The sequence below is a fragment of the Astatotilapia calliptera genome, chromosome 15 (genome assembly GCF_900246225.1).
Source record: "Astatotilapia calliptera chromosome 15, fAstCal1.2, whole genome shotgun sequence".
In the NCBI taxonomy this organism is placed as follows: Eukaryota; Metazoa; Chordata; class Actinopteri; order Cichliformes; family Cichlidae; genus Astatotilapia; species Astatotilapia calliptera.
Genome location: NC_039316.1, coordinates 617,687 through 633,815, shown reverse-complemented (window position 1 = coordinate 633,815; position 16,129 = coordinate 617,687). Strand labels below are relative to the sequence as shown.

Here is a 16,129-nt window from a genome sequence, read left to right as displayed (position 1 = left end):
TGGATGTTCACAAGCAGCACCTTAGAAAGAGCGAAATCTCTGCAGCTCCCTCCAGTTGACTGCAAGGACGTTAATGCTTCTCTTAATGCCGTACATACATCAAAGTCTACTTTCTGTTTGTGTTCTTTGTACATCAACCAATAAATTGACTTTTTGTCTTTCTGCAAACACGGGACTCTACTCACTCTCTTGTCTATTTACGTGGCTCACAAGATTAATAATCAGCCACTCTACGCAGTAATGTGCGGTTAAACCTTGGAAGCACACGACATGTGATGTTCATTAAAGTTAATTTAATAAACAAAAGTGACACTTCATTAAATGAATATATTACAGCAGAGTGCAGTCAGTAACCAGCAGAAAGTCAAAGTAATGCTAATAATTACAGATTTAACAGTAAGATGTTTAATAATTAGAGGTTTGTGCTGCTGTTTAAAGTCAACTAATGGTCAAAGAGTCATATGGAGTTACATATACATATACACAGATCAGGTATAATATGATAACCACCTGCCTCATACTGAGTTTGTCCCATGGACTCCATTAGACCGCTGATTGTGCTCTGGTATAGTCCAGAGCATAATCAGCATAATGAGTGGTGATGTGGGGCCTCCATGGATGGGACTTGTTTTTCAGGCACATCCCACAGATGCTTGATTGCATTGAGGTCTGGGGAATTTGGAGGCCAAATCAACACCTCAAACTCGTTGTTGTGCTCCTCAAACCATTCCTGAACCACTTTTGCTTTGTAGAAGTGCGATTTCTGCTGCTGAAAGAGACCTCAGCCACGAGGGAATACTGTTTCCATGAAAGGGTGTACATGGTCAGCAACAATGTTTTGGTAGGTGGTACACGTCAAAGTAAGACCCAAGGTTTCACAGCAGAACATTTCCAAAAGCATCACACCTGCTGGTTTTCTTCCCATAGTTCATCCTTGTGCCAGGTGTTCTCCAGGTATGCACATGCACCTGGAGAACAAACAAACACATGATGTACAACAAACCGTGATTCCTCAGAGCAGACTAATTACTTCCATTGCTCCATGGTCCACTCTGATGATCAGGTAGCCATTGTTGGTGCTTTCAGCAGTGGACTGGAGTCAGGATGGGCACTCTGACTGGTCTCAGGCTCGGCAGCCACACACACAAGAAACTGCGCTGCTCGGTGTATTCTAGCACAGTTTTGGTATCAGAACTAGTGTTAACTTTGTGAACAATTTAAACTACAGTAGCTCAAGTGTTGGATCGGACCACACAAGCCAGCTTTCATTCTCTATGTGCATCAGTGAGCCTTGACCCTCCATGCTTTAGAGACTTATTTGCCTTACTGATTATTGCTTTTAGAAATTAATGTGAACAAAATACCTTGCACAACAACAAAAACAATAAAACTGAACATGTTTATGCTAGAAAGATTACCATAAAGAAAGTATGTTTGTAAAAACCATAATTCGTTTTCCTATAATTATAATACACTTGGAGGTATTCATAACACTTTCTGGTGGTAAGTGTTGTCAGGAGGTCCAGCAGGTCAGCTACTAAATCAGAAGGTTGGTGGTTCAATCCCTGGCTACTTCAGGCAAGGTACTAACCCCACTTTGCTCTCTGATGGGGTGTGAGTGTGTTTGAATGTTAGATAAAAAGCACTTACATAGAGAAGAACTGCTTGTGTGAACTGGTGAGTCAAGTGGTGCAAAACATTTTGAGTAGTCAGGTAGAGTAGAAAAGCACTATATTTACAATTCCACATACTTCACTTCTTCCACATTTGTCATGTTACAGCATTATTTCAAAATGAATTCAATTAATTTTTCACCTCAATACTCTACACAAAATACACAAATAAAAATTAAAAATAAAATACAAAAATATAACATGTACAGTATTCACAGCCATGACAGTCAAAATTGCATGGAGTTTGCCAAAAGTCACCTGAAGGACTCTCAGACCATTAGAAACAAAATCTCTGCTCTGATGAAACAAAGATTGGCATCGTTGGCCTGAATGCCAGGCCTCATGTCTGGAAGAAACCAGGCACCACTCATCACCTGGCCAGTACCATCCCTACAGTAAAGCATGGTGGTGGCATGTATCATGCTGTGGGGATGTTTTTGTGCAGCAGGAACTGGGAGACGAGTCAGGGTTGAGAAAAAGATGAATGCATCAATGTACGGAGATGTCCTTGATCATAACTTACTCCAGAGCACTCTGGAACTCAGATGGAGCAAAGGTTCATCTTCTAAAGGGCAATGACCCAAAGCACACAGCCAAGATAACAAAGCAGTGACTTTGCTACCACTCTGTGAATGTTCTTGAGTGGTCCAGCAAAATCCCAGACTTAAAACTGATTCAAGATCTCTGGAGAGATCTGAAAAGGGCTGCACAGCTCCCATCCAGCCTGATGGAGCTTGACTTGTTCTGCAAAGAAAAATGGAAGAAACTGCCCCAAAACTTTTAGCGTCATACTCAAAAATGGACTGTAATTGCTGCAAAACATTCTTCAACAAAGTATTGAGCAAATGACACGTGGGACTTGTTTTTTAAAGTGGTTTTGAACAAAATGTGGAAGAAGTGAAGCACTGTGAATTCTTACCAGATCCACTGTATGTAATACCACTTAAATTAGATGATGTGTTTGGCAAAGATGTTCAAAATTTGGACTGGAGTCTGCAAACATCTCTATCCCTAAAATGAATTGTGAACAAAAAATATCTGTGTCCTTATTAAAATGTACTAAATTGGTGACTTACTTTCTCTACTTATCAACTGCTAAGTATTCACTTTAAGTATTTCCATGCTAATCAATAAAAGAAGGACCAGTTGTTTTTTGTTTTATTCCACAGTAACTACATAATAATGTTTAATATCACGTTCACGGCTTTGGTCGATAACCTTACACAGAACGTTAAATAAAACATAGAGGTTTTTGCCAACTCACTTCTCCATGCAGTGAAACTCTTCCGGCTGACACATTTTTGTCCTGGAGTGTTGCCGTACTGTGACGTCACTCGATAGCGACGAGCAACAATGGTAAGTGAGCAAGCAATTTTCTCTACGGCTCTTAAAATTAAAATATTGAAACCTATTATTTGCTACTTAAACTTTATTCTTCTCATTTTAAACTCCAGTATACGCGCTGCCACGTTCTTTCAGACTATTTTATGTATAACATGTGGAGTAAAAATGGAATTAAACATAAACATCAGTCTGCTAGCGAAAGGAAAGGCTAGCGACATTTGCTTTTTTCCTCGGGTGCCGTTGTCGAAGCTCTCAGCCATCTAAGCCATTCATATTTTCGATCGATGATTTCATCTATTTTTCTAATGTTAGTAATGTTTTAAAAAGCACAACGGGTTCTCTGTTAAAGTTTGTTTTTCCCGTGGTGTAAAATAAAGGGCTAGCACTTTCCAGTTGCCTGTGAGGCGCTAAATATATCGCTGAGCTAACTGGTGATTTTGGCTTACAGATATAATCGTCTGTAAGAGACAAAGTGAACTCGTTCTTTAATTTCTACTGTGTTAACACAAGTGTGTTTTTCTTCTAGGGACAAAGCCAGAGTGGAGGCCACGGTCCAGGAGGAGGCAAGAAGGATGACAAGGTGAGAATGCCAGCTGATTGTTTTGGTAGCAAAGGTTTATCTTTACAGTGACGTCTGAACAAGTACCTCGTACCTTCTTGTCACTATTTTTTATTTCCAATACTGTGCAAAGGTTTTCATGCCACATTTTACTTCTAATGAGCCAGACTTGTTTTTTTAATGTGGCATGGTAATGAACCCAACACAACCAACACAGTAAAAGCATTTGTGGATAGAATATTACGCAATGGAACACCATCAGTCAAGGATTGGCCTCCACAGAGCCTGGACTTAAAATATTATTTAAACTCTGTGGGATAATCTTGAAAGAACAGAAAAAATATGTGCATTTTTCTCCATGACTGTACAACAGACGAGTGCCAAATGAAAGACATGAAACTGAATTCTTACCTCTAAAGTGAGGGGATCTGGTGGCTTCCTTACATAGTGGGTTGCATTTTGCTGGCGTCATGGTTTGAGGAAATGGATTGTATGTATTGGTATGTATTCAAAGGTCCTACATAATAGGCTGATAGGATGTGTTTATGTTGTTACATAAGTAGTTTGAGCTTTGAAACTGTATATAATGTTTCCCACTGTTAATTTGTTCTTTTTCTGCTAAATGAAGGATAAGAAAAAGAAGTATGAGCCTCCAATACCCACCAGAGTTGGCAAGAAAAAGAAGAAGACCAAGGGACCAGATGCTGCAAGCAAACTACCATTGGGTAAAGGAGTGAAAAGCTTTGCACTGGGAACAAAAATCTCTGCTGCCAGCTTGTTTTCCTGTAGATCAGAAAATTGACATTCATAATTACATTTTATTCCATGCTTTTATTCGATATTCTGTGTGAATTCATTGGATGCATCCCTGGACACTTTGTTTTTACTCAAGATATCATGGATAATTGGCAGTTTCTAAAGTTGAAATCTTTTCCTTTGTGTGACATAATATTTGTGGTTGTATCAACTGGGTTATATGCTGTGCATCTTTTTGACGTTCTGCTTGTTTGCTTTCAGTTACACCTCACACTCAGTGCCGCCTGAAGCTGCTGAAGCAGGAACGGATCAAAGACTACCTGCTTATGGAGGAAGAGTTTATCAGGAACCAGGAGCAGATGAAGCCCCTGGAAGAGAAACAGGAGGTCAGCATTTGCACCTCAAATACCACACTTCTTTCTGTGTTGCAGGTCTGGGTGAAATGAAGTTACCAAAAACAAAACAGTAGTGTTGGGGATCTTGTCAAAATTAATTATTAATTTAACTAATTTAATTAATTATGACCTCAGAATTCAAATTCATCATGCAGTACCACCTGAATAGCATCTGACTTCCAATGACTTCCTTTTTCAAAATGACAATGATCCCAAACACATTGCTGTGCAGTAAAAGCATATCTGGGTTAAAAACACACAGTGGAGCTTTAATTATGCTGAGGTCTGGCTTGTTTTTGTAACCCAGATACCTCAGCATAATTAAAGCAGCGTGGGATCATCTTGACAGTATTTGTACCTGACTTCATTTTGTGCTCCATGTCTGGATCAAATGAAGTTATTCCAGTGCTGTTTGTGTTTACAGGAGGAAAGGTCAAAGGTAGATGACCTGCGGGGGACCCCCATGTCTGTAGGCACTCTGGAAGAAATCATAGATGACAACCATGCCATTGTGTCCACCTCAGTGGGATCAGAGCACTACGTTAGTATCCTGTCCTTTGTGGATAAGGATCTTCTGGAGCCAGGCTGCTCTGTCCTGCTCAACCACAAGGTAATATTAATATTTTCTTATTTAGATTAGATTAGATTAGATAGAACTTTATTAATCCCTCGGGTGGGTTCCTCTGGGAAATTCGATTTCCAAAAAAGCACAGCACCGACAGAAGTTACAGAGTTACAGAATATTATATATATATACACACACACACACACACACACCCATATATATATATATATATATATATATACAGAGACAATATAAATAAAATATACGAAGGGGATAAATAGAATAAATAGGAATAAAAATACAAGTGAATTGCACATTTCAAGTATTGAGTCTATTGCACCGTTGACTATTTACAAAAGTATTGCACAAAAGGTATTGCACAGTGAGGTGAAGAGGCACTACAGCTTAGTTGTTCCCCCCTCCTTTGTCCTCCTGTTTAGAGGACCAGTGAAGACCAAAAAAAAAAGTGTTAATGAACTTCCCAGCAGTGTTTTTGACCCAACTCCACCACCTAACTTAATACTCATTGACCTTGGGTCAGTGAGTATTAATCAATTCCCCAAAACTGAATTTAGCTGACCTCAAAAATTCACACTAGTTGTCTTGTGTTTGTATATTATTGTAGGTTCATGCTGTGATTGGGGTACTGATGGATGACACTGACCCCTTGGTGACGGTGATGAAGGTGGAAAAAGCCCCACAAGAAACCTATGCTGACATCGGAGGACTGGACAATCAGATCCAGGAGATTAAGGTACACTATGACAAGAAGCCAGAAGCCAAACTGACGTCTTATAGTGAAGTGCTTCTTTTTAGAGATTAACTGCATTTTTAAACAAATTTCTAACAGGAGTCAGTGGAGCTGCCTCTTACACATCCAGAGTATTATGAAGAGATGGGCATTAAGCCTCCCAAAGGAGTCATCTTATATGGACCACCTGGCACAGGTAAGTCTCTGAACTGTGGGTTTAGGCTCTTAAAATTTTTTTCTCCTGCCAACAAACATTAGTGTCCACACTGATATTAGTCATGCTGTAGGGAAATAATAACCTATGAAATCATTTTAGTGGTTTTGTGTCATCTCTCCATTCATCCTACTTCTTAGAAGTTTTAAGATCCTTTTCAGATCTAACCTTTAAATATTAATACTTTTCTGTAATTTTCAAACTCCACTATAAGGCACTATAATATGATATTCAGTGTGAAAGAAAGAAAAACTCTGCCATCAGTTCTTTTTAATAAAGTGTCCAAAGATCAGTTTCTGCCTTTAAAAAGAAGTGATAGTCCTGTTTACTGTTGTTGTTGTGGTGGTGATTGGTTGTACAGTGAACTCCACCACAAGTGTTTATAATATTTTAATCGCTTAATGTCTGCTCAGAAATCACACGACACTGTTTGAATATCTCATTTTATGAGTTTACATAAAATCTGTTCTTGACTGAAGACGATGTCAGCAGCATGTCCCAGCACAATGACTGGGACATGCATTGTGCTTTGACTTAGCTGTAAATTTCACTGTCGTGTCTGGAGCTCGCTGGTGTTTTTTATGAGGCGCTGCATGTCATTGCCGTTTCACGTAGAAAGATGCTTTGGGCTGCTTTCCTGCCACGAGGGGTCGCCACAGCAGACAGCTCTGCATGTTTGATCTGGGAGAGTTATACGCCAGATGCTCCTCCTGACACCTCCCCAGTGGGGCTTTGTCTCTCCTGCTAGAATTGAACCAGAGATGTTGAAAAACACAAAGCTAGAGCAGGGCGATGTGACCAAAAATATTTATCACGATATACATTTGAAAATTTGCGATAACGATATAATTGACGATATAATTGACACTAGACAAAATACTTTACAACTCCGCAACTTTATTAGTGCAAAAAAAAAAACCCCATCAATGTATTTTCACTTAAACAAGCAGCTGTTTTTTATGTGCATTTAAGTTATATAAAAATGTAACAGTGCAAATTCCTCGCTGACAGTTTAACCAAAAAACATTTCCAGTGGAAACTGGCCGACATATCCTCAGCATAACCATGTATAACATCCACAAAACTTAAAAAGAGGTTATACACACACAATACAGTAATATTATGTTGAAGCACAGTACGTATCACTCCGCGAGGCTCCGCCTACAATAGCCGTAATGCTCCGACAATCCATCAAGCGGTGCGGCTTCGTAGCTCAGCAAAGTCGTACTGAAACCTTTAACAGATTTTCGAGCGCCGTGTACATAAAATCGTTTCGAGGTCAGTAAACACAACCAGAGTTCATACATAAGGCGCACGGGATTATAAGGGGCTCTGTCGATTTTCAGAAAAATCAAAGGATTGATTTTAAGTGTGACGTATTTTCCAAAAACACGGTAATAACGACGGCCCGCTAGCATGCGCTACCAGAAATAGTGCTTTGTTGTGTATCTGACGGACGAAAGCTGAACCAGTTCCACACCAGTGAAGCTGCAGCATTTTTACAAACCAGTTCTGGTTCATGTTTCATTTAACGATCTGCTTTCACCGCCATGCTTTTTCCGACGTGTGCGCATGCGCGTTTTACCCATATTCTATCGCGATATTTCATTTTTCTATCATTGCCCAAAATTATACTGGTATTCCCGTGAACGGTATGATATAGCCCAGCCCTACACAAAGCTATGTATTTTGGTACACTTCATATGTTTGGCTATTTATTCTGTAATTTTCAAGGGCGTCCAAACAAACATAGCAACATAGTTTCACAATTTCACTCTAAAAATGGTTGTCTTGAGGGGATTTTGAGAAATATCTTAAACAGACAAATAATAGTACGGCGACTGCAGAAAGTTGACTTTCTTTCAGTGAAGGTATTTTTGTGTGAAGGCCATCGTGTCTGTGAACTGTGCAGATGATTGAGTTCCTAATTTAGCTGCTCAGTGTTTAATATTTTATCTTCAGAGTTCATAAAATCCTTTTAACTTCTAATAAAACATTTCCAGTAATGTTAAATACATAATGCATGGAAAGCGATAAAGCTAAGTGAGTAATACAAGCGAGTTAGCTGTGATTATGTTATGGAAAGCTGTGTAACTCTTTCCCCTATAAAGATTCCATCTGATGATCTCCCGTCTACCCGTAATGATGGGTTCTGACGCCTCAGTATAAATCAATAAAAACTTTGTTTGAGGACAATTAGAATAGAAAATTTACAAAAAAAAATTTTTCAAGGGTAGCTGCGTCGGCAGAGATCACCCTCACTAACTTCTGATGCAAAGCCAGTCGTTGTGTTCTGTAAGCAGGCCTGAAATATGACACAAACTGCACAAAGCTTAAAGCATTACTTTTAGGAGGCTTCCATAGGGGTAAAGAGTTAAGCCTTCTTAGAAACTGTAGCTGGTGATCTTTCTGTCAGCAGCCACAGGAAATGACATTTGTGTAATGAGCTCTTTGCGACGCCATTTTTACTGGAAATGTCCGCAATTGAATGCAGGCTCATGGTCACAGACTAACTGTTCTTCATGTTGCATTGAAATGAAAGATTAAGGTTCAAGTGAAACAGAGTCCAGTCCTACGCTGGACTCTGTTTCACTTGGATTAAACTATACTCTTTTAGGGAGTTATATAGACGTGTGGCAGGTATGTTTTACGCTTTCCTCTGTTATGCATGTACCAGGTAAGACACTACTTGCCAAGGCTGTAGCCAATCAGACATCAGCCACCTTCCTGCGTGTGGTGGGCTCAGAGCTGATCCAGAAGTATCTGGGAGATGGGCCCAAGCTGGTGCGAGAACTCTTCAGGGTAGCAGAGGAGCACGCCCCTTCAATTGTCTTCATCGATGAGATTGACGCCATCGGCACAAAGAGGTAAAAAGAAGCTCTGAAAGCATCGGCACAGTGATGCTTTACCTGTGCTGCTGAGGAGCTGGAAGGGGACGCCAAGGTGTTGATTAGTATGTGTGATAAATGGCGGCGTTTTTTTTATATACTTTCACAGCACATTAACAGTGCAAGGTGATGTGCTGCTGCAGGGTTTTCGTCATCTCAAGTACAGGATGCTGAGTTTATCAGTTACACTGCACAGTCCTTTCTTACACGTTTTACACTTCATTTTGCCTCTCACCCTGCTGCAGGTTGTAATAGTTCAGGGTGTAGTCTGTGTGTTTCTGTGACCACAGGCAGCTTGCACAAAGTGGTGGCTGCACAGTGTAGTGCTGCTAGGAAAATATGGCACTACTTGACATTAAAAGCTGCTCAGTTCCCTGATTTGTTTGTAAAAACTTTAAAGGATAAAACAATTCTGAGCAGTGTGTGTCACTGTTCCCATCCTCTGCCCATGTGTCTATTGTAACTGTTTTCTTTTTCTTTGCTTGCTGCATGTGCTGCTCTTGTTGAGCGCTGTGAGATCACTGCAACAAACAGACTTTGTTGTATGAACCTCAGACTGCAGGTTACTAGGCTGCACTATGATTTCGACAGTCAGTGCACCACCTCCTCCTTTTCTCCTCGATGAAGGTCTACATTTTGTCCAGCACATTCTCCAGTTTTTATCTTGATTAATTCTCAGCCTTCACTTTAAGCTGAATAAAAGGTGCCACACAAATGAAGCCTGTTTGATGGAGGACCATAAGCAAGCCCATGACGGGAGACAATGTAGGGGATGCCTTTGATTTTAACGTGGTGTGTTCACTGCCTGTGTTGTGTAGGTACGACTCTAACTCCGGCGGTGAGAGGGAGATCCAGAGGACCATGCTGGAGCTGCTCAACCAGCTGGACGGCTTCGACTCGCGGGGAGACGTTAAAGTTATCATGGCCACCAACCGGATAGAAACGCTCGATCCAGCTCTCATCAGACCCGGTCAGTACCAGTGTGACTGTCACCGGCCTTCCATCTTTATTCACATCCACAGTACTGTAAACTAGACTGACATTCAGGACATGGCTGCATTTTGTTGAGTCACTGCAGCGCTGCTTTTGGAAGTGACTGTTCATATTTTGTTCTAATCAGCCACGAGCAGTAAAATGTTCTTCCTCAGTGTTTTTCCAGAAAAGACTCAGTGCTGTCTAAGCTTTAGCAAACACTGCTCCAAGTCCTGCTTACGAAAAGTGTTGGGAGTGTCATGAGAAAAGTAGCTCCATAAATATCTTCCCTGCATTATTAATGTACGATTGATCACCTGAGTTTGATTAACAAGACGGTTTTTGAGTGAGACTCATTGATCTGCTGAAGACTAACAGACTCGTGGCAGAACAGAGTCACAGTCAGTTTGTGATGTTTTGTTTTCTGTCGTACTCCTCAGGGAGAATCGACCGTAAGATTGAGTTTCCCCTTCCCGATGAGAAGACCAAAAGAAGGATCTTCCAGATCCACACCAGCCGTATGACAGTAGCAGATGATGTCACCCTCGATGACCTCATCCTGGCAAAGGATGACCTGTCGGGAGCAGACATCAAGGTAAGAGAAGACTACAGGCTTTTTTCTCTCTCTTTGGCACTCACACCTTTTTCTTCAGAGTACAAAGAAGCACAAAAAACAATAACTGAAGACAGAAACTGACACATTCTAGCTCAGCACAAGTTTTTCCCTCCCAGTCCTCCAGCTGTGATGGTTTGACCAAGTGAATGCTGTGAGGCTGAACTCGAACTGTATTGAATTTTCTGCTCAATGCAAACTTCAGTTTGCTCATTTTTTCCCTTCCATGCAGACTCTGCCGAACAGGAAATCCATTTTTAATTCACAGGGAAAATAATTTTTCACATTAAAACTATTTTTTTAAACTTTAAAAATTAGTAAACAAATAAAACTACCATGAAATGACTTGTTCAGTGTTAAGAAATTACCCCACAAAGTTTGCTGTTCACTTCCAAAAGCTGAAACTGTGGCTGTACTTGTAGACCTGACAGTTTTAGCTACCAGTCTATTAACCACTTTACTGCTTTAGCATTAGCTAACACCAAGCTCAAATTGTCTGCCAAAGCATTTAGATGGTTTTTAAATGTTTCACCCCATTAAATTTTTTTGTGCATTTGTGTGAAAAATAGAAATCGATAAAGATGCTCAACCTGAAATCTGAATTGGCGTAGGGATCTCTGCTGGACTGTTTAAAACATGAGTGAAATACGAAGCATGTCCAGCCTCTTTGCATCCTAGCAGAGGAGCTGTGTCCTGCTTTCTTCATTTGCTCCGGCCTCGCTCTGATGCTGCAGCCATCTATTGATTGTGTGAGGGCTTGGCGGCGAGCCAGTTCACACTGTGGCTCAGCAAAACGGGGAATAAAATGAGCAGAAAAGGCTGCTTGAAGGAAAGCAAGCGGGGGTTGATTTTCTAAATGATTTTCACATCAACACTTAATTAACTTTATTAAGCTCCCCGTTAAAAAAAGACCTGGCCCAAAGTGTTCGGATCACTCACACAGCTTTGCTGCCCTCGTGTGGAGCGTGGCAGAATGACACATGGAGATTTCTTGGATGACATTTAAATGGAAATGTTTGGGAAGCAAACAATGAGTTTGAATATTAGGGATGTCCTTTCTTTCCTCAGACAAACATTAAACATTAAGGCTCTGTCTGACTCTGACTGACATGACTGTTCATGGTCAGTTTGACATCAAGTCAAGCCACAAACAACCGGCTGTTTATTTATTATAGCTCGTACCGCTTTGTCACATATTTGTATCGAATTCCTTCAAGTAAGCCGTTTTCACGTTCTATTTAGATGTTCGTAGGTTTTGCCTGAGATTATTCAATGAAGCATTTATCCAGGAAGATAAACTTAAGAATCTAAATAACAGCACAAATCAGAGCTGTTATCACAACCAGTCTACGTTATTTTTAGACTGTGTAACGTGCTTGTTTTTCCTCCAGTTTGACTCTTGTTGCTCTCCCTGTGTTTCCTCCTTTCATCCTCCAGGCCATCTGCACAGAAGCAGGCCTCATGGCTTTGCGAGAGCGCCGAATGAAAGTCACCAACGAAGACTTCAAAAAGTCCAAGGAGAACGTTCTGTACAAGAAGCAGGAGGGCACGCCAGAGGGGCTTTACCTCTAACCTTGAAACATTTTTGTTTTCTCTCATCCTCCCCACCCCATCACTATCTATCGCTGTGTGAAAGAGAGGAGGCAGCAGCTGAGTCGCCTCCTCAGAGAGTTTGATATATTTTGTGCATGTCATGTCTGGCTTATCCCGCTCTCCTTTAACCGTTACGTGTTAAAACAATAAATGACAAAATATAATATCTAATCACTGCGTGTTCTCATCACTTTTTCTTTCACTTTGCTGCAGCAGCATCTGCTTCCTTTTCACTTCCTGTAGTCTTCATTGGTTGGCTACAACATTTTGAGATATTCACATGAATTATGAGACTTCTCCCGTTGACCCGAGTGTCATAAATAGTCCTGTTAATACACAAAGTCTTGTTTTGTGTGTTCCCCATACGCAGCACAGCACACTGGCTATTTAGAGATTCTCAGAATGTTTGGGATGAAACGCCCTGATTGTGATGTTTCACTCAGCCGTCACCTCCAGGAGCTGCATAATGTCACTGCACTAATGCCCAACTTTTTAAGTGTTTAGAGAATGCAGAGTGGGTTTTGGTACATGTTTATGTTTGTGCGCACAACCCCCTCCCCTATTTAAATCAGCCTCCAAGTTAAGTAAATCCAGCTAAGCTGCCCTTGCTGCAGTGTGACACACGGAGAGCGGCAGCGTTGATTTAATTCCTCTTGATGTGGAGCCATGTGCAACTCGCTGCTCAGCAGAAAGTGGCCCCATGCAGCACGGGCATCAAACCACTCACCGGGCTCCAGTGAGGACCGAGCTGCTGCTGCTGTTCTGCAGCCCCCTCCTCGCAAGCTCTCTCGCCTTATTAAATCAGTCACGCATTTCAACTGCAGCTCATTCAGCAAATGGAAGAATTGAAAGGGGTAAAAAAAGAAAAACATTTAAATCAAGCGCAGCGCGTTTGGGTGCCGGCAGATGGGTGCCGTGTTTTATAATGAGACATTTGCCCTGTCAGCTCAAGGCTGGGGTTGGGTATTAACAGCCCCCGTGAGCGCGTGCACACACACGCACCAATATGAGCTGATGCAGCTGGGTGTCGACACACTTTGATAGTTTCCATTTAATGCGCTCTCCCAAAAAAACAACAAAACCCCTGAAGTTCCCCCGTATTAGAGAAAAAAAAGAACAAAGTGCTGTATCAGAAATGCCTTTAATTGTCTTTGTGTTGGTTGGAATATTTAAATACTTATTTGCCTTGCAAATCTTGTATCAATGTATTTGTATATTTTAAACAGCTCAAAGTCTTTCCTAATGGCTGACTAATCATTCTCTGATACTGTCTCAGGTAAGCCCCACATATCCCCCGCCCCCCTTAATTTTTTTAAGAACATAAAGGTTTAAGGTGAGAAAAGGGGATCGTAAGGCATACATACAAAACAGCAATATTATGTTTCATATGCCATTTGTGCTGGAAAATAACCAGCAGAGCTCATGCTTTCGCCTCTGTGATTCTGCAAAGAGCAAACAATTGAAAGAAAAGACACAAATGTGTGAGAGAGAGTCGGAGAGATGCAAAGCAATAGCAGGAAAAATGTATATCTGCTTATGTAATGGCCATTTCTCCCGTTAAACAGGGCGAAACACTGAACAAATTCAGTAAGAAGTCACGATTAGTTCCAGCAGATTAACAAATGAAACGGCTCAACTTGAGTTAGTTACTCGACCTGATGAGAGGGCTGCGAGGAGCCCGGCTGGAACACATAGACGCACTATGCCGGGCTAAAGCTTCCACTAAGATATCTAAGAAGATATTTAAAGGATGATCTGTCTTGGTGACCAGTTCCACTGCTACTCTGTAACTGTAGATATATTAATCATATCTAATTATAAATACAGTCATAATGACTGTTGCATCATATGTTTTTTTTATTTTATTTTTTTTGGGGGGGGATTGTATGGAGAAGAGTCGTAATGTTCAAAGTTCTGCTGTTAAAATAGCTTTGACTGTGATTTAAAACATTTTGGGGCCTTGTATCAGTTTAGTCTCAGGATACCAAAGGTCTTCTCTCTAAGATCAAGGTTGAGAAACAAAGCTGCGACTGATGAAACATTTCAGCAACCCACACGCTGTCATCTCACTGTTAGAAATGGTTTATGAAGCATTCATACCCTTCATACGAGGCATTTTTTGTCCTTATGAAGTGTGTGGCGTCCTCCTGTTACCCGCTTGGCTGCTGTAAACAAGCGTCCAAAATTTCTCCACTTTGTCCGCTGGGTGGTGCTTTGTTGTCGGGCACGCTTCACACTCTGTGGCGGGGGTCTTGGTGGTGTGTGTGCGGACTCTTGTGACAGCACTGCGATGCCGTCTGCTCTGCCAAATTCTGCACCGTCATTCCCACCTGCCCAAGTCACAGTGTTATACCCAGGAGTCAGCCACTGTTATTACTAAGAGTAATAACACAGGACGGCTCATTTTTAAACCCACTCCCCTTTTCTCGTCTGCGACCGAAAACAAGCAGCTAGCAACCCCGCCGTGCTTTACTGTTAATTTCGCGCAGGCCTTCCAAACCTTTGTGGCAGCCAATAGCAAATGTGCGCACTTCCTATATCGAGCCTATTAAATGTTTACCCCTCGCCAATGAAAAGCCGTCGCTTCTCCTCTCGCCCCAGTCAAATTTATTATTATACAAAATAAATAATTGCTTAAACTCCTCAAACAGCGAAAGCGAGGCTCTGAAAGGCGCGTTGTTTTTAAGTTTTATGTATTTGTACTTATTCTGTTTCCATCAAGTGCCACTGCCTGGTGCAATGCAGGTCCCGTGTAGCCAATCGATGGTGCCGACACATGGAGTATAATATTGCAGGTCTGCAGCGGCCAATCAGAAGCGACCTCACACACCGGCACAGCAAATCTCCGGCGTCAACCGGGCTTCCTACACTGGCGGTATCCTTCCGCGACTGCAAACTAGTACCCATATTAGTAAAACATACCTGCCCCTAGAATAATAATAACAATGTAAATCCTGAGCTATAGCTGGTAGCGTCAAAATTTCTTGTAATTTTTACTTTACAACTCGTTATTTTATAAACCCAGTGAAGTTGCCAGACTTCAACTGTTCCGATCTCTTTTTAATTTAAAGACACAGTATGTTTTTTACCACCACATCGTGAGTTTTGAACATTGAATGCTAAACTTGTTACCAATAATAAAATAAACTTTTGGCTAACGCTAATTATCAAACTGTAGGAAAGGTTTTTACAGTGTTTCCAGATAAGTATTAATCACTGGAGTTCGGTCAAACAATTTACTAGTGCATCCTATCCTCTGAAATGTGGCCTCATCTTATTCTTGATAAAGATGAAGGTGTTAATGGTTTGCTTCACACTCCTTCTTTTCTACTTAAAGTTAATTATGGTCTTTATATGCATCTTAATGGCTCCATAAATAGTTGGGCTTAACTTTAATGTGCTGCTTTACTGCTGCTTCATTCAGTTATTGCCTAAAAGCTCCCGAGGGGAACTAACCATGTAAATCTATAAGCAATATTAGTCTGCATTAGTCAGCAAACATCCAAGTGAATAAAAAGTAACATCTAGAAATATTTATTCAGATCATGTTTACTAGCAGGCTCAGAATTTCAACAACATGGGCAGCGGTGTTTGTCTGCATCAAAAAGAAAAACAACAACACAAAACGTAGAATAATGTGTAAAATAACTGCATGTCTGCCACATCCCAAGTTGTGTAGTTTGACACGAGTGCAGGGACGCTCTCTCCATGTACTGCAGGCGTTTTGGCCCCAGTGATTGACGTGTCCACTGCTGGAGGCCCGCGTCGCTGTTGCTGCTGCAACAGCCCTGAATTGAAAATAAGGA

The 16,129-nt window shown here is 41.1% G+C and overlaps 1 protein-coding gene across 1 annotated transcript; it reads left to right on the top strand.

Moving 5' to 3' along the window:
• The first annotated feature begins 2,971 nt into the window (after positions 1 to 2,971).
• psmc1b (proteasome 26S subunit, ATPase 1b) lies at positions 2,972 to 12,494 on the top strand. The gene is made up of 11 exons (XM_026142507.1): positions 2,972 to 3,029; positions 3,544 to 3,597; positions 4,205 to 4,301; positions 4,594 to 4,718; positions 5,152 to 5,337; positions 5,918 to 6,046; positions 6,143 to 6,239; positions 8,935 to 9,124; positions 9,964 to 10,115; positions 10,558 to 10,712; positions 12,168 to 12,494. Exons 1-11 carry the CDS (start codon positions 3,027 to 3,029, stop codon positions 12,300 to 12,302), a joined length of 1,323 nt encoding a protein of 440 aa, XP_025998292.1. The 5' UTR covers positions 2,972 to 3,026; the 3' UTR covers positions 12,303 to 12,494.
• The last annotated feature ends 3,635 nt before the right edge of the window (positions 12,495 to 16,129 follow it).